This window comes from Oratosquilla oratoria, chromosome 29 (genome assembly GCF_046742065.1).
Source record: "Oratosquilla oratoria isolate Oo_2021 chromosome 29, ASM4674206v1, whole genome shotgun sequence".
Taxonomy (NCBI): Eukaryota; Metazoa; Arthropoda; class Malacostraca; order Stomatopoda; family Squillidae; genus Oratosquilla; species Oratosquilla oratoria.
Window position 1 is genome coordinate 14,590,172 of NC_134805.1, and position 18,975 is coordinate 14,609,146.

At 40.8% G+C, this 18,975-nt stretch overlaps 1 protein-coding gene across 1 annotated transcript in view; it reads left to right on the forward strand.

Annotated features, from left to right (window-relative positions):
• The window catches only part of eIF5B (eukaryotic translation initiation factor 5B), a 35,755-nt gene that overhangs the window by 10,701 nt on the left and 6,079 nt on the right, over nucleotides 1-18,975 (forward strand). Inside the window, exons 4-13 of the mRNA XM_076211737.1 lie at nucleotides 549-644; nucleotides 1,031-1,088; nucleotides 6,089-6,282; nucleotides 6,619-6,783; nucleotides 9,611-9,722; nucleotides 10,611-10,748; nucleotides 15,030-15,091; nucleotides 17,037-17,177; nucleotides 17,864-18,025; nucleotides 18,360-18,577. Of these exons, the coding sequence (XP_076067852.1) occupies nucleotides 549-644; nucleotides 1,031-1,088; nucleotides 6,089-6,282; nucleotides 6,619-6,783; nucleotides 9,611-9,722; nucleotides 10,611-10,748; nucleotides 15,030-15,091; nucleotides 17,037-17,177; nucleotides 17,864-18,025; nucleotides 18,360-18,577 (1,346 nt within the window). The remainder of the gene's footprint in view (nucleotides 1-548; nucleotides 645-1,030; nucleotides 1,089-6,088; nucleotides 6,283-6,618; nucleotides 6,784-9,610; nucleotides 9,723-10,610; nucleotides 10,749-15,029; nucleotides 15,092-17,036; nucleotides 17,178-17,863; nucleotides 18,026-18,359; nucleotides 18,578-18,975) is intronic.

Consider the following 18,975-nt stretch of genomic DNA (forward strand, 5'->3'; position numbering starts at 1 on the left):
AATTTTTTCCTTTTTAATTGCCCTCAACCATAAGGGGATAAGATAAAAGGGAAAGCAAGCGGGGTGTCGATTGGATGGGGCTGCCACACTTCTTCCACCTCCTCCTCCAGTAGTTGCATAGAAGAAATATATTGGACGAAGCAATGCAGCCATGTCTTGCTGCATTGCTTCTGGTCCAGGGTAGTGGGTGGGATACAGGGATGACCTGTCATCCATGAGGAGCTGAGAGGAGAGGGAGGAAAGGGTGGTGGAGGGGAGTGGAATGGGTGGGAGTGGGTACTTGCTTTTTTACTTGGCTACCTCCCTTGTAAGGGGAAAAAGCCCTCAGTGTGTATATATATATATATATATATATATATATATATATATATATATATATATATATATATATATTGTGTGTGTGTGTTGAGAAAATTTTTCCTTGTTTTTTATAGTTAGGGTAAGCTATCCATCAGGAAGTTTCCTCTTAAAAATATGGTTTCAACTATAGGAATTCTTTTCTCCACTTTTTATTGCTTTGTGCTCATGAGTTATGTTTACTCCACCAGGTGGAGGACAAGGCAGAAGGAGAGAGTGCAAAGTCCAAAAAGAAGAAGAAAAAGGAGGCCCAGAAGACCAAGCAAGAGTCTCAGGAGACGGTGGAGGTGAGGAACTACCAACTGTTCACATATTGTGTGGCTGTGATATCCCATAATGTGTCTGTCTCTATCTTTCTCCCTCTTTCTCTCTTTTCCTCTCCTCTCCCTTTCTCTCTCTCTCTCCTTTCCACCTCCCTCTTCTGTCTCTCTCTCTCTCTCTTCTGTCTCTCTCTCTCTCTCTCTCTCTTTTCTCTCTCTCTCTCTCTCTCTCTCTCTTGCACTCCTCTTTGGTTCTCTGTAAGGGTACTAGTTTTTATTGTTCTTGTGAATACTATTAGCAATATTAATATTCATTTATTTCTAACAAGACTGCAATCTTTTATTCAGTCCATTGAAAGAGTTAAGTTGTTTGTACTTGAATATATATATTTTTTTTTCTGCTTTGATCACAGGAGAAGCCAGAGCCCAAAGAGGGCACTCCTGCACCTGGTGAGGAGGAAGGTGATGAAGGTAAATATTTTTATATATTTGTTGATATATATATATATATATGTGTGTGTGTGTGTGTATATATATATATATATATATACATATATATATATATATATATATATATGTGTGTGTACATATATATATGTATATATATATAGAAGTATGGAAGACAAATGAGTGGAAGGGTGGTGAGTTAAACACAAAGAACAGTTGGAGTTTTATTCACTGACGTTTCGTCCTTACCAGGACATTCTCAAAGTACATACAGTTTCAGAAAATTAACAGCTTATGTAATCCATCCTTGCCGTGTTCCCCTCCCTCTACACTCTCATCCGTCCTCTACCCTTTTTTCATGTGACTCCGACCATGTCACTTCTCCCTCCGTTCTCAATTGTCCTTTTTACCTCCTTGACAATCAGAGTACTTACCGCTCCTGCTAATTTTATAAACCCTTCCCTATGGTTGATGCAGGGGTGGGAAGTAATGTAGGCTGCCTCCACTATTTTTCTTTTCTTTTTCTCTAGACCTTTGTGGAGCACCTCTATCTTTTTCTAATCTGGAAGATGACCACATTGGTCTAAATGAACTACTAGCGAGTTGGAGGTTCTGTGAGCTCTGACGTCATTTTTGTGCTCATATGTCCGTAGCTCCACTGATCTTCCCGTCTCTCCATAATATCCTAACGGACAACCACCACATGGTATATTGTAAATCGCGCCCTTCTCTATATCCTTCTCTGATTTATTTCTATTCTTGACAATTTCTCCTAATTTTTTACCCATGGAGAAAGCAACGCTCACACCCGCTTTTGTGAGAATATGTCCCAACTCCTCCGCGTACTTCGAGTTGGGGACGGACAAAAACCCCGCCCTGCCTTCTCCGGACCAGTCGTCCTTCTTTCTTCCTGAATCTGTGCAGGAGCGGTAAGTACTCTGATTGTCAAGGAGGTAAAAAGGACAATTGAGAACGGAGGGAGAAGTGACATGGTCGGAGTCACATGAAAAAAGGGTAGAGGACGGATGAGAGTGTAGAGGGAGGGGAACACGGCAAGGATGGATTATATAAGCTGTTAATTTTCTGAAACTGTATGTACTTTGAGAATGTCCTGGTAAGGACGAAACGTCAGTGAATAAAACTCCAACTGTTCTTTGTGTTTAACTCACCACCCTTCCACTCATATATATATATATATGTATATATTGATAAGTATTTTTGGCCAAATTATTTGGATGATGGAGAACATAAACACAGGGGAAGGCTCGGAACCCTGTACACTCTAACGTTTCGTTCGTGTAGAACTTCTTCAGAGAGTGTATGTAGAACTGCAATTGGAGTTTATGTACTAAATCTAATTATCTTTTCGGACACTTGGGAAAGGTCGTTTTTCTGGCGTGTTTTAAAATTGAAATACTAGTTTCTTTAGCTAAATTGATAAACCCTCCTCGATGATTCGATGAATTATTAGTAGAAATATATGCTGATTCAACAATTCTTCTAGTGAATTTATCAAAACCTTTATGTAGCACTTCAGCTTCTCTCCAGTTTGGTAAATGATCGAATTTTTCAGCATGAACTACTAAAGAATTAGATGTCCTATGTGCTTTTATGTCGTTTTTGTGTTCATAAATTCTTTTTTCTAATCCTCTTGACGATTCGCCATAATAAGCCATTGTGCAACTATTGCACGGGATTTTGTATACGACGCTGTTTTCGGAATTGCTTCTCTTTTCAGAAGTCTTTATTAAATCACCTATCCTCTTGTTAGTTATTTTAGCTATGTTTGTACCCGATTTTGTTAAATATTTGTCTATTATTGGTGACGTTTCTGAGCCAGGTACCGATATAAAATTTGTATTATTTTTATCATTTCTCTCTTTCCGCGATTGTAAATATTTATTGCTTTTCTTTTTGTTCTTTTCAACATTCCCTCTGGATATCCAAGTTTGTCAAAGGTTTTCATAATGTAATCAAATTCGCCTTCTATGTATTCATTACTACAGATTCGTAGTGCCCTGAGAAAAAATCCTATTACTATACCACTCTTTGTCCTATCATCATGTGCGGAGAAGTAATGTACTAAATCCTCTTTGTTTGTTTCCTTTCTGTATACTGAGAAAGTTACAGTTTTTCCCACTCGCTGAAAACACCAATGTAAATAATAAAGTGAGAATGCTTAACGCGGTCAACAGCGATATTCAGTTCACCATAGAAGAGGAACAAAACGGACAATTGCCCTTCCTAGATACGTTAATACGACGAGTGGGAAAAACTGTAACTTTCTCAGTATACAGAAAGGAAACAAACAAAGAGGATTTAGTACATTACTTCTCCGCACATGATGATAGGACAAAGAGTGGTATAGTAATAGGATTTTTTCTCAGGGCACTACGAATCTGTAGTAATGAATACATAGAAGGCGAATTTGATTACATTATGAAAACCTTTGACAAACTTGGATATCCAGAGGGAATGTTGAAAAGAACAAAAAGAAAAGCAATAAATATTTACAATCGCGGAAAGAAAGAGAGAAATGATAAAAATAATACAAATTTTATATCGGTACCTGGCTCAGAAACGTCACCAATAATAGACAAATATTTAACAAAATCGGGTACAAACATAGCTAAAATAACTAACAAGAGGATAGGTGATTTAATAAAGACTTCTGAAAAGAGAAGCAATTCCGAAAACAGCGTCGTATACAAAATCCCGTGCAATAGTTGCTCAATGGCTTATTATGGCGAATCGTCAAGAGGATTAGAAAAAAGAATTTATGAACACAAAAACGACATAAAAGCACATAGGACATCTAATTCTTTAGTAGTTCATGCGGAAAAATTCGATCATTTACCAAACTGGAGAGAAGCTGAAGTGCTACATAAAGGTTTTGATAAATTCACTAGAAGAATTGTTGAATCAGCATATATTTCTACTAATAATTCATCGAATCATCGAGGAGGGTTTATCAATTTAGCTAAAGAAACTAGTATTTCAATTTTAAAACACGCCAGAAAAACGACCTTTCCCAAGTGTCCAAAAGATAATTAGATTTAGTACATAAACTCCAATTGCAGTTCTACATACACTCTCTGAAGAAGTTCTACACGAACGAAACGTTAGAGTGTACAGGGTTCCGAGCCTTCCCCTGTGTTTATGTTCTCCATCATCCAAATATATATATTTATATATATATATATTTTTTTTTGATAGCTGAGAGAAGTGCGGGAGGTGGTGAAGGATAGAGTAGGAATGGAAGAGGAATGAGGGTCTTTCAAGGAGAAAGTGACAAGGTTTGCAAAGATGGTATGTGAAACAAGGAGGATGGGCTGGAATAGAAGGAAGGGTAGTAAGTGATGGGATGATGAAGTGAAGAAGGTAATAGAAGAAAAGAAGTGAGCATTCAGAGACTGGTAGCAAAATAGAGCGAGAGAAAAAATATGAGAGGTAAAAAGAGAAGCAAAACAAAAGATAGGAGGCTAACAGGAGATATGTAAAATGGGGGAGGAATATGGCAGAAAATTTTAAAAGTAATAAAAAGATATAGAGACATAGAGAGTGTTAAAGATTTTAAATACTTAGGAGTAAAGGTGACCAATGGCGGAAGAATGAAACAGGAAGTGGAAGCCAGAATCGGAGCAGGAAATTGATGTTACTACAGCCTAATAGAATTGTTTAAAAAAAGGTCAATATCAAGAACAACAAAACTGAGACTGTACAACTCAATAGTGAGACCAGTTATACTGTACGGCTGCGAAACATGGGCCCTTACAAAAGCTATGGAGAAGTTTGAAGTTCTTGAAAATAAGATTTTACGGAGAATTTTAGGACCCGTGTATGACAACCAAATGCAAGAATGGAGGATAAGACACAACTGGGAAAATCGAGAACAAACAAAACAACCCCAAAATGTAATAAGATTAAAAAGATTGAAATGGGCAGGACATGTCACAAGGTTGCAAGAAGATAGGTGGCCAAAGAAAGTGCTCAATATTGGAGTGCGTGGAAGACGACCACTTGGTCGACCTAGAAAAGACTGGAGGAGATGCGTTGAAGAAGATGTGCAGATATGTAGAATAGAACCAAGAGAATGGAAGGAGGTGGCACAGGACAGAAAGACATGGCGAGACGCTTCGAAAGCGGTTATGGATCACCAAGTGGCCCGAAGACCAGCGGAGTAAGAGTAAGTAATAAAAAGATGTTTTGGAAGGAAATTAAGAGAGGAAGGGGAGACAAGTCAAGTAGAGAAGAAAAGGTAAAAAGCACAGATGGACAGATCTTAACAGAAAAGGAGGCAGTAAAGAGAAAATCGTTGGTGTATTATGGAGAACTGTTGAATGTGGAGGAAGATAGGGAGGGGTTGGTGATAGCAGTAGGAGGTGCTAAGAAAATGATGGCGATAGAAGAGAAAAATGGAGGAGAAATAAGAAAAGATGAGGTGATAGTATCTCTGAAAATGATGAGAGCAGGTAAGGCATCTGTGTTAGATGGGTTTCATGTGTAGAAAACTCTGCAATCAGTAACTCATGTGGAGGTGATAGCTATATAAGTGGTTTTGTGTGTTGTGTAGAGGCATATAAGTGTATCATACTTGAATTAGTGACAAATAGAAAAAGAGTTAAAAAATCTTAGGGATGGCCCATCTGGTTGTAAAGATGTAGTAGCGTCGTTCTTTACATTTTTGTTAACCATCTACCTGAAACCCTTTGAAGATATACCAAAGATAGCTATATGAAGGAGTGATTGTGCCAACAGCACTGTATGGAGGCAGAAACAGGGAACATAAGAGAGGAAGAGAGGAGTTTGAATGTGTTTGAGATGAGGTGTCTGAGAAGTATGATGGGGGAGTGGAATATGTAGGGAATGGAATGGGTGGGAGTGGTTTCTATGCCTTTTTCTTTTTGGCTACCCTCTGTGTAAGGGGGGAAAAGCCTTTGGTATATGTATGTATGTATGTTTAAGCTTCAATTTACCATCATTGATGAAAATGTTGCTGACATATTGATGTGGATTTTAATTAGATGAAGGCACTAGTAAGAAAAAGAAAAAGAAGAAGAAGGGAGAGAAGGATGAGGAAGAAGATGCAAAGGGGAAGAAGGGGAAGCCAAACAAGAAGATGATTGCAGCCATGAAGGAAGCTTTGGCAAAACAAAAAGAAGAGGAGGAAAGATTACAAAGGATAGAAGAAGAGAAGATAAGGCAAGAGGAGGAAAAGGTAAGGAGAATGGGCATACATGATTCTCTAGTTTGTGTTTATGTAAATAAGGAGTTATACCTGACCTATGATGAATCAATTAACATCACATTTGTTACACATATTTAATACAAGTTATATGTAATTAGAGAGTGATATTATGACATTTTCTTGATTTTAGTATTGACTAGATTGAACGATAGGAACATCAAAGGAGTTTTCACCATTGTAAAAAAATTTGATGATTTTTTTTTTAAGTTTGTTCATGTGTTCAATTGATTATATGTATTCATGTGGTGATTTATGTGAGATTATTTTTTTGTGCTTACTATTTTGACGAAATTCTTTTCAAACCAGATACGGCAGAGAGAAGAAGAGAAAAGGCTAGAGCAAGAAAGGAAGGACAAGAAAAAGCAGAAAGAGAAGGAAAGGAAAGAAAGGTTAAAGGCTGAAGGGAAATTGTTGACGGCAAAACAAAAGCTGGAAAAGAAGCGGGCACAGGAGATGTTGCAACACTTAAAGGTTTGTATGAATATGTACTTTTTCTGTATGGATCTATGGAAATGGGAAATGGAAATCTACCATATAAGAAATATGTTGACTACTCATTTTAAATAATTAGAATTTGCTGTGAAATGTAGGTAAGTTTGTACATACATATACCATAGGCTTTTTTCCCCCTTACAAGTGAGGTAGCCAAAATACAAAGGCATAAAACCACCTCCACCCACCCATAAATAATTAAAAAGTAAGTGGTAATGATTTGTGTTATTTCCATGCATAGATGGGTGTTTAATGGCTGTCCCTCTTGTGTGGGAGGGGGTGGGGGAGTGTCTTGGTAAATGTATGTGTGTAATTGCTCATATGTCCGTGCAGCAAAACAGCACCACCACAGCAGGGCTTGAGAGCTACAGCTGGTTTAACCCCACTGCTTCATTGCATGCCCTACACCCCCTCTCTCTTTCTCATCCTAGTTTAGGCCTTATGGTCTCTTGCAGTCTCCTTCATTCTTATGTTCTTATCCACTCAAGAAATATACATACATATACCAAGGCTTTTTTCCCCCTTACAAGGGAGGTAGCCAAAAAGAAAAAGGCATAAAAACCATTTCCACCCATTCCATTCCTAATACACTCCACTCCCCTCCACCCTCCCTCTTATCTTGGCACCTCCTGGATGATGGGTCATCCCTGCACCTTGTCCACTACCCTGGGTCAGAGGCAGTGTCGCAAGATGCAGCACATCCACAAAAAGGCCACTTCATTAAATTGTTTTGGACTGTTGTTTTTTCATCCAGTTACACTCACTTCTCATTTATATTTATCTTTTGCCCTCTCTCTTCCTTGATCAACAGACATTCCTCTTGCATCCAAAGCCCCCTTCACCCTGGCCTTCCACCTCATTCTTGATCTTCCCCCCACAAGCTTCCTCCATCTACTTCCGTATTCCACACTCTTTTTGGTTACTAGTCATTCTTCACGTGTCTAAGATTTCTTTGTTACTCCTTTTTTTTTTCCCTTTTTTCCCACAAAGAGAAGCAATAGTTCCCTTTTTGCTACTATAAGCTGGTGACTTAGAAATGTCCCATGCTAATACAATACAGACAGCAGCCCAACATTCCTCCCCAGAGGTCTGTGGAAGGCCCTGAGGAACATTGCCAGCTGCTGTGGAGCTGTGAGTTTATAGTCAGTGAAACTTACATACATATACCAAAGGCTTTTTCCCCTTTACAAGGGAGGTAGCCAAAAAACAGAGGCATAAAAACTGATCCCACCCATTCCATCCCCACGTACTCCACTCCCATCCACCCCCTTACCTTGGCTCCTCCTGGATAACATGTCATCCCTGCATCTCGCCCTCTGCCCTGGGTCGGAAGCAGTGTTGCAAGACACAGCACATCCACAGCAAGGCCACTTCATTAAATCTGTAATCCCCCCCTCTCTGTCCTCTCATGCAGAAATGGAGAGGACTGGGAGAAATCCCTTCCGGCTGCATTAATTTATTTCTCACACATACTCCCTCACCCCCATCCCCCACTCACTCCACCTCATGCATCACAGCATCATCTATACACAAACATTCTCCATTCACCCCTATCTTCAGTCTTCTGTCCTTCCTCGACCAACATTCCCCTCTTTCTCAATGTCCCTTTTACTCCATCCATCTCATCATAGGTCAACCCCTCATGTTCACTCCTTCCACCTCTGCCTTCCACACCTCTTTTACTAAACTTTCTTCACACATTCTTTCCATGTGTCCAAACCATCCCAATACTCTTTCATCAACCCTATTCTCCCAACTCCTTTTCCACCTCATTCTCCTCCTCACCTCCTCATTTCTCACTTTATCCAGTGTAGTAACCCCTATCCTACTTCTCAGACACCTCATCTCAAACACATTCAAAAGCCTCCTCTCTTCCTCTCTTATGTTCCATGTTTCTGCCCCATACAGTGCTGTTGGCACACTCCTCAATACAATCTTCTCTTAGCATCCAATCCCAAATGTCTATTTCTCATTACACTTTTTAATCCCCCAAGGCATTTACTTGCTTCTCTCAATCTACATTCTACCTCCACCTCCACTCCTCCCTTTCCTGCCACATTTGCACCCAAGTTTCTAAAACTATCCACTTCCTCCAGTCTCTCTCCCTTAATACTCTCCTCCAGTCTGCTGCCATTTTCTCACCTTGTACATCTCATTACTTTACTTTTACCCACATTTATCTTCAACTCCCTTCTTTCGCACACCCTCCCAAACTCTGTCACTAAGTTCCTCAACCTCTCCTCTGATCCTGCTACAAGCACAATGTCATCAGCAAACTTAAGTAAAAGTTATTATTAACTTCTTCACTCCAGGGCACATCGCACGTCTGGCAGCATTAGCTGCCCGATATGCGATGTTGCGTCATAATAATCGCATTATAAAAAATAAAGTCACTGCTTAATTGCTCGTTCTCTTTCACTTGTGAATTTTTATAACCATAGAAAATATGATGAAGCCAGTTTAGAGAGAATGAGGGTCACGCAGGTACTACTACAATAAATATAATCAAGACGCCGATGTCGGCATGAGGAGCAAGTGGGTACTCGTTGTTGCCGACGGCGCCATCTTGATTATATTTATTGTAGTCATACCTACGTAATTTTCATTCTCTCTAAACTGGCTTCATCAGTTATGGTTATCAAAATACACGGATGAAAGAGAACGAACGATTGAGCACTGACTTTATTTTTTATAATGCGATTATTATGACGCAACATCGCACGTCGGGCAGCTAATGCTGCCAGACGTGCGATGTGCCCCGTAGTGAAGAGGTTAAGACCTTTCTGATGGAGTATTTCTGTTGTAGGCTCAAGGCTTAGATGTCCCAGAGGTAGGAGAGAAAAGACCAAGACCTGGCGCAAGAGTCCGGCCCAAGAAGAACAAGCAACAGCAGGAGGAGCAGCAACATGATGATGAGGGTAGGTTGTTGTTGTTGTTGTTGTTGTTGTCGTTCCCTAGACTGTGTGTCCGAGCAGTCCCGTCTCCCCAAGGAATGCCACAGCCGAAACTGGGTTTTCCCACAAATCCTTTATAGAGTGTATGTTGTGTTGTTTGCGTGCATGATTGTGTATAATGCAGTCTTCCATTATGTGTTGTATGGTATGGGGTGAAGTGTTACATCCTGAGGGTAGGTTGATTGATACGGATGCATGCAGTCTTAACCCTGTGACCAGGACCATTCTGTGTTGATACTGTCTTACAGCTTGATGGTGTCCTGAATGTGTGAGTGTGTATTTACCTAGTATCTTATGAGTTCTAAGTATTCTATCTAAGTATTTTGACGCTGCCCGAAGGGATTTCGCCCCGTCTTCTCCTTTTCTGCATGGGGGACAGAGAGGGGGGCTGCCGAATTTATGAAGCGGCCTTGCGGTGGATGTGCTGTGTCTTGCGACACTGCTTCTGACCCAGGGCAGTGGACAGGATCCAGGGATGACCTGTCATCCAGGAGGTGCCAAGATAAGAGGGAGGGTGGAGGGGAGTGGAATATTGTATAGGAAATGGAATGGGTGGGAGTGGTTTGCCTTTTTCTTTTTGGCTAACCCCCCGTGTAGGGGGGAAAAAGCCTTTGGTATATGTATGTATCTTATGGGAAAGGGAGCTATGCTTGTGGTGTATGTGTGTCTGTCTCAGTGTATGTTTACCTAATTATAGCATACTGGAAAGGAATAATGCTCATGGGGTCCTATCACTTACTCTCCAGTTATCATATCTAGCTTCAAATAAACTACTCTTATTATGGGATTATGTGTTGCATGTAGGTGTGGTTTGATATAGATATAAAATATTTCTTTTATTTTTAACCACAGCTCAGAAGGAAGTTGAGCCTATGGAAGTGGAAACGGTTGAGAAGAATGAAACGGAAGAAGTTGCCGAAAGTTGGGAGGAAAAGGAAGAGGTCAAAGACACTTGGGACATGAGTAGTGAAGAAGAGGAAGAAGAGGAAGGTAAGTAATAGAAAATATTGACTTTAAATGTTGCCTCAGCATGGTAGAATCATCAGGTAGGTAAAAAAAAAAAAAAAATATGCCCCTGATCTAAAAATTGATTGATTGTTTTCTCGAGTTTCGCTTAGAAAACCTGCAACCCCATAGTGGCTGGCAAGGGTCCTTGGGGTCTCCAGGAGATTTCTTTGAAAAGAAACATTGGACTGTTGTCTGTGTTGCATTAGTATGGGACTGTTTCTTTGTCACCATCTGAAAGTGGTAAGGGGAGGGGAGGAGTCACCAGTTGTCCGCTATTAATGTGTGAAAAAATGTAAGATGTAGTTGAAGTCTATAGAGAGATCTTGGGCCCAGTCTGGAGACTGAATAAAAAAAAAAAAAAAAAAAAAAAAAAAAAATTATATATATATATATATATATATATATATATATATCAGGAGTGAAGAGAGGGCGAGGGAGGGAAGGGGTGGCTATTCTAGTAAGTGAAGAGATAGGTAAACAGGTAGTGGAGTGGAAGGAGGTGTCCTCAAGGATAATGTGGATGAAGGTGAAACTGGGAAAGGAGATGTGGGTCTTTGTAAGTGCATATGGGCCTGGCAGTGAGAAGAGCGTGGAAGAAAGGGAGGCCTTTTGGATAGATTTAAATGAGTGCATAGAGGGTTTAGGAAGAAATGTCAATGTAATAGTACTGGGAGACCTTAATGCTAGGGTGGGAAATGGTCCAATCGATGGAGTGGTTGGGAAGTGTGGAGTTCCAGGAAAGAATCGTAGTGGAGAGTTGATGGTGGAAATGTGTCTAGAAAGAGAGTTGATGATAGCAAATACAGTGTTTCGGAAGAAAGTCAAGCATAAGTACACATGGGAGAGGGTGGTGGAGGGAAGGGTGGTAGATAGAGCGCTAATGGATTATGTAGTGGTAAATAGGATTATGATAGGAAGAGTTAAAGATGTACATGTGCTAAGGGGAGAGGGTGGGGGAATATCAGATCATTTTTTGGTGGAAGGTAAGTTGAGAGTGGAGGATAGATGGAGAAAGAGGAAAGGGACAAAAGGTAGGGAGGTTCTTAGAGTGAACTCCTTGAATGAAAAGGAAAAGGAGAAGGAGTACAAAAAGAAGCTGAAGGAGGAGTGGGAGGGAGTAAAGGATAGAGCAGAGATGGGTGTGGAGGAGGAATGGGGATGGTTCAAGGAGGGAGTCTTAAAGTGTGCAAGGATGGTGTGTGGAACAAGAAGGACGGGGAAATAGAAGAAAGGGTAGTGAATGGTGGGATGAGGAAACAAAGAAGGTTGTAGAAGAGAAGAAGCGAGCATTCACAGATTGGTTACAAAAGAGGACGGGGGAGTCATATGAGACGTACAAAGAAAAGAAAAGAGAAGTAAAGCAAAAGGTAAAGGAGGCAAAGAGGAGAGCAGATGTGAAATGGGGTAGGAGTATGACAGAAAATTTTGAAAGTAATAAAAAGATGTTTTGGAAAGAAATTAAGAGAGGAAGAGGAGGCGAATTAAGTAGGGAAGAAAAGGTAAAAGGTACAGATGGAGAGATGGTAATGGAAGAGATGGCAGTAAGGGGAAGATGGGCAGAATATTTTAGGGAGTTGCTAAATGTGAAGGAGGATAGGGAAGGAAAGATAGCTGCAGTGGGAAGTGCGAAGAAGATGAGAGTGATGAGTGAGGAGAATGGAGGAGAAATAAGGAAGGATGAGGTGAAGGCAGTTGTAAAGATGATGAAAGCAGGTAAGGCACCTGGTCTGGATGGATGCCATGCAGAATGTCTGAAAAAGGGAGGTTCAGTGATGGTGGACTGGTTGGTGAGGTTATTTAATGTTTGCTGGAGAGAGGGTAGAGCACCGGAGGACTGGAGAAGTGCCTGTATAGTTCCTCTTTACAAGGGAAAAGGGGACAAGTGTGAATGTAGTAGTTTCAGAGGGATTAGCCTGTTAAGTGTAGTAGGGAAGGCTTATGGGAGGATCTTAATTGAGAGGATTAGGAGAGGAACAGAAGGAGTAATTGGTGAGGAACAGTGTGGATTTAGGACAGGTAGAGGTTGTGTAGATCAGATCTTTGTGGTAAGACAGATATGTGAGAAAGCTATAGGAAAGGGGAAGGATGTTTTTTGGGCTTTTATGGATCTGGAAAAGGCTTATGATAGGGTAGACAGAAAGGCACTGTGGGAGGTTATGCAGATTTATGGGATAGGAGGAAAGCTTTTGGGGGCTGTCAAGAGTTTTTATGAGAGTAGTAGAGCATGTGTCAGGATTAGAAATGGAGAGAGTGAGTGGTTTAAAGTAAAGGTGGGACTTCGTCAAGGATGCGTTATGTCGCCCTGGCTGTTCAACTTATACATGGATGGGGTGGTGCGAGAGGTGAATGCTAGGGTAGTGGGTCAGGGATTGGAGATGGCTAAAGAAAATGGAGAAAAGTGGGAGGTGAGCCAGCTGTTGTTTGCGGACGACACTGCGCTTGTGGCAGGGTCAGAGGAGGGATTGAGGAAGCTGGTGGCAGAGTTTGGGAGAGTATGTGATAGAAGAAAGCTAAAGATAAATGTGGGTAAAAGTAAGGTGATAAGATGTACAAGGGGTGAAAGTGGCAGTAGACTGGAAGTGAACATTAAGGGAGAGCGACTGGAGGAAGTGGATAGTTTTAGATACTTGGGTGCAAGTGTAGCAGGAAAAGGTGGAGTGAAGGTGGAGGTAGAATGTAGATTGAGAGAAGCGAGTAAATGCCTTGGTGGTTTAAAGAGTGTAATGAGGAATAGACATTTGGGAATGGATGCGAAGAGGAGACTGTATGAAGGAGTGATTGTGCCAACAGCACTGTATGGGGCAGAACCGTGGAACATAAGAGAAGAAGAGAGAAGGAGTTTGAATGTGTTTGAGATGAGGTGTCTGAGAAGTATGGTGGGGGTTACTAGGCTGGATAGAGTGAGAAATGAGGAGGTGAGGAGGAGAACAGGGGTGAAAAAGGAGCTGGGAGATAGGGTTGATGAAAGAATATTAGGATGGTTTGGACACATGGAAAGAATGAGTGAAGAAAGACTAGTAAAAGAGGTATGGAAGGCAGATGTGGAGGGAGTGAACATGAGGGGACGTCCTAGGATGAGGTGGATGGATGGGGTGAAGGGGGCTTTGGGGAAGAGGGGAATGTCTGTTGAGGAAGGAAGGGAGAGGACGGAAGACAGAGGTGAGTGGAGAATGGTTGTATATGGATGATGTTGTGACTGCATGAGGAGGAATGGGCGGGGGGGTGGGGGGTGGGGTAGTATGTGTGAGTAAATTTTGACGCAGCCCGAAGGGATTTCTCCCCGTCCTCGCCTTATATGCAAAGGGGGACGGAGAGGGGGGTCGCCGATTAAATGAAGCGGCCTTGCTGTGGATGTACTGTGTCTTGCGACACTGCTTCTGACCCAGGGCAGTGAGCAGGGTGCAGGGATGACCCGTCATCCAGGAGGTGCTCAGATGAGAGGGAGGGTGGGAGGGGTGTGGAGTGTATTTAGGGATGAAATGGGTGGGAGTGTTTTTATGCCTTTCTCTTTTTGGCTACCTCCCTTGGAAGGGGGAAAAAGCCTTGGTATATGTATGTATGTATATATATATATATATATATATGTACACTTACCATATGCATTATCATAGTGGAGCTGGGTTGAACGCAAACTTTCGTGTATGTGTATGAACTCGACCATACAGATATATAAGAAAACTTGCGTTTAACTTATAGCTCTCTTGATGGTGTATTGGTTTAAGTCACTCGGCACTTGTAACGTTCTCACCGCATGGGTTCGAGTCCTTGGGCGTCCCTCGTTACCATTTCTGCATGCGCCTATATGGCTTAGAATTAAAGTGCATTGTGGTTGATAAAACATATATATATATATAAATATATATATATATATATATATATATATATATATATATATATATATATATATATATATATATATATATAAGGGGGGTGGGGTGGAAGCATACTTCTCAAAACATCTGCAACACCTTACCACTTACTCCCTGCAACATGTCCAGACATAACTACATGCACTCAGATCACAAATCAAGCACTTCAACACTGGTGGTTATACTTTATACTTGACCCAACGCCTTCAAGCCACACCCAGACAACAACATAATATCTCTTCATTGAGTAATTTAAACCAAATCTAATGGCCGTTGCCAGTTACCTAAGAGCTGTGGGTTTCCTGCAAGATAGACTAGGGGCAGTTGATTGACTGATTGATTTGTTTGAACTGAACAACTTCAGTCTTGTGATTTAGTGTTACACATTTTTCAGAGTCGTCAGTTGCCACCAAGGCCTCAGAGGAGACAGAGAACAAGAAGGATGAAAGTGAAGAAGTAAGTACAATATGTATTGGCATACAAGTTGTAGTCACGTGTGTGCACAGAATTTAGCATGATATTGTGTAAGAAGAATTGTACTTAGAATTATTTTTAAGTTGACCTTACTTCTGATGTTAACCCATGTGTCATTACTCTGGTCCATATTACAAAAGAGTAGATAAACCACATGAAAGATAATCAAATAACATGTTTGCTTATGGGCATCTTTGCACCAGCATGACCATTGCTTGAAAATGACATTTATTCATCTGTCCATCCCTCTACTGATAGGCCTCTTACCCTTACAAGGGAGGTAGCCATCCAAGGCATACACCTACCCCCACCCATCACCTATTACTATCTTGCAACTAAAATGGCCCTCTTGCTTATCCATGTGGTAGGGGAGATGTACCATTGGAGACGCACTTGCCCTATGCAGACGCATTTGACACAAAAAAACTTCTACCTGCTGATGGTGAATATATAGGAGCATAATTATAGGCTCAAAATATCACTTAACTCGCCCCTCATAATGTGACATAGTCTTACCTTCCTAATCCAAATAGGTACGTGACTGCAGGAGATGAAATAAAAAAAAGTACTGTTTTTGAAAGAATCCTTACAAAAACCTAAAGTCATGTACCTATTTGGATTAGGAAGGTAAGACTATGCCACATTATGAGAGGATAGTTAACCACTTCACTACGGGACTTAAATCTCGCGGGCAGCAGCCAATGCCAGCCGTACGACGTGTCGTAATAATACTTGCATCATAAAATATAGTCACCGCTTATATCGATCGTTCTCTCTTTCACCCGCGAATTTTGAAAACCAAAGAGAATGAGGTTCAGGGCACATTTGGGAGAATGTAAAAACACAGCAGCGACTACAATAAATATAATCAAGACGCCGATATGGCAGCGTCGCGAATCCACTTGCTCCTCATGACGCCTACGTAGGCGGCACCGTATGGAAGGGGTTAAGTGATTTTTTGAGCCTATAATTATGCTCCTATATATTCACCATCGGCAGGTAGAAGTTTTTTTTGTGTCAAATGCGTCTGCATAGGGCAAGTGCGTCTCTATTGCTATGCCTCCCCTACTCCTAGTTTACTTGTGTGCCCTGATTACACAACGCCTTGCAACAATGTCCTACTTCCCCATGCTTTCTCTCAAACTGATCAGGCTGCACCTCATTTTAGGAGAATCAACACCAACACCCATCTTATTTTCATGCAGACAGGAATCCTCCAAACTATGATTACCCCATACTGTGTACATGTTAGGTTATGGTAACATTCCTCTTGTTCAGTAACACTATGCCCTTATATTTACCCACCCCAGTGGCTTACCCAGTACCCTGAACCCAAAATATCTCGTCAATGTGCAGTCAAGAATTTCGGGGTTTTCACTCAGTGAGGAGGAAAATATTAATTAAGTAAATAACTGAATATTGATTATCCATTCAGTAGATGAAGAAATGATGTGATCATTAGTCATACATACATATACATATACCAAGGCTTCTTCCCCCTTACAAGGGAGGTAGCCAAAAAGGAAAAGGCATAAAATCATTCCCACCCATTCTATCCCTAAATACACTCCACACTCCTCCATCCTCCCTCTTATCTTAGCACCTCCTGGATGACGGGTCATCCCTGCACCTTGTCCACTGCCCTGGGTCAGAAGCAGTGTCGCAAGACACAGCACATCCACAGCAAGGCCGCTTCATTAAATCGGCGACCCCCCTCTCCATCCCCCCATGCAGAAAAGGAGAGGACGGGGAGAAATCCCTTTGGGCTGCGTCAAATTTTGCTCACACATACTACCTCACCTCCCATCCTCCCATGTCAAATATTTTTTCCCTTAAATGGAGTGTAGTGTTTACTATTTATCTGTGTATGTATCAAAAGGCTTCTTCCCTCTCACAAGTAATATTGACTAAAATTAAACTATTTCAGGAATCGGATGAAGATTCTGAAGATGAAGATGACCACCAGACTGAGGCAGAGAAGAGAAGAAATAGAGCAAGGATGAGAATAGATAAAAGGAAAGAAGAGAATGAGAAGAACAGACAAACAGATAACTTAAGGGCTCCTGTTGTAAGTAGAATTGCAGAAACTATTTTTATTGTTTTATAATGGCTTACCTCACGTGTACAATAGATTGCAGTGGAAAATCATAATGACATATCTTTGGCTCTTTAGGTAGGGAGGCTTGATGTAGATTGATAGATAAGTAATCTGGTTAATTAATGAACAAATAGATAAAAGTTCAGAATTTACGAATATTTAGGGTATTAACTAGGGGGATTAGATGGGGAACAGAAAATAATTAGGGAAAAGCAGTGTGGATTTAAGAGAGAAAATAACGTACATAGATCAAGAATTTGCTGTATGACAGGTATGTGAGAAGTATTTGGCAAAGGCAGATGTGTATTGGGTTTTCATGGATGTTGAGAAAGCATATGACAAGGTTGATAGAGGTATTGTGGAGAAGGGAAGTATGTTGTGTCTTGCTGCATTGCTTTAGACCTGAGCATTGCAGTGCCAGGAATGGGGGACAGCAGATGGGTTTTTGATGGGTGTAGGCTGTGTACGCATTGATTCAGCCAGCCCCCGTATATAGGGGAAAATGCTTTTTATATTAAGGGACCCTTTCCACATTACGGAGGGTTTGAGAAACACGTCTTTATGTGAAGTTAGATTGGCAGGTCCACTTTGTTGTTATACATCATTTTGTTCTGCAGAGAATTCTGAGTAAATATGATTTTGTTGTTGGTCCATAGGTATGTGTTCTTGGTCATGTTGATCATGGTAAAACAAAGATTTTGGACAAGCTGCGTCGGACTAATGTACAGGAGGGTGAAGTAGGAGGAATCACACAACAGATCGGAGCAACCAATGTTCCATTTGAAGCCATTAAAAATCAGACCAGGATGGTCAAAGATGTAAGTTATCGTGTATTTTACATTCATGCATGCATGCATATATATGTGTGTGTGTGTGTCATTGTGAATATAGAAATAAGCTGCACCGCAAGGACTTGAACCTTTGTCTTAGCAACTGCTTATCATAAAGGCTATTGTCTTTGCTTCATAATAAGCAGTCGCTAAGGCAAAGGTTCAAGTCCTTTGGTATATGTATGTATGTTATTGCTCACATTCATTACTTACAAATTTCAAAGGGTTAGATGTTTTGCTTGTCTTACGATTACTTTTACTTGTAGTTGGTTTGTTTAATGTGTGAATAAAATTTAAATGTTTTGTATTTTCCAATTTTCAGTTTGATGTCGGTTCTCTACGATTCCCAGGTCTGTTGATTATTGACACACCTGGCCACGAATCCTTTAGTAATTTACGAAGTAGAGGATCCTCACTCTGTGATATTGCTATTTTGGTGGTGGATGTCACCCAAGGATTGGAGCCACAAACTCTTGAATCTATCAGTCTTCTGAAGACTAGAAAAACCCCTTTTATAGTAGCACTCAATAAGGTTGACAGGTTAGTGTTGTTTTTACTGTTGGGGTATGTGAAGGTGTTTGAATAGATTTGAATAGTGGGATATGGTTTTGTTTGCTATTTACTTTTTTTTTTTCTGTCTTCCTTTCTTCCTTTCTTTCTTTAAAGGGAACAAATAGCAGACATCTCAATACTCTTTCATCAGCTCTATCTGCCATCTCCTTTTCCACACCAGTTCTCCTTCTCACCTCCTTGTTTCTCACTCCATCCAACCTTGTAACCCCTACCATACTTCTTAGACATTTCATCTCAAATACATTCAAACTTTTCCTCTCTGCCTCTCTTAAGTTCCATGTCTCTGCCCTGTACAGTGCTGTTGGCACAATCACCCTTTCATATAGTCTCCTCTTGGTATCCATTCCTGCCTGTTTCTCATGACA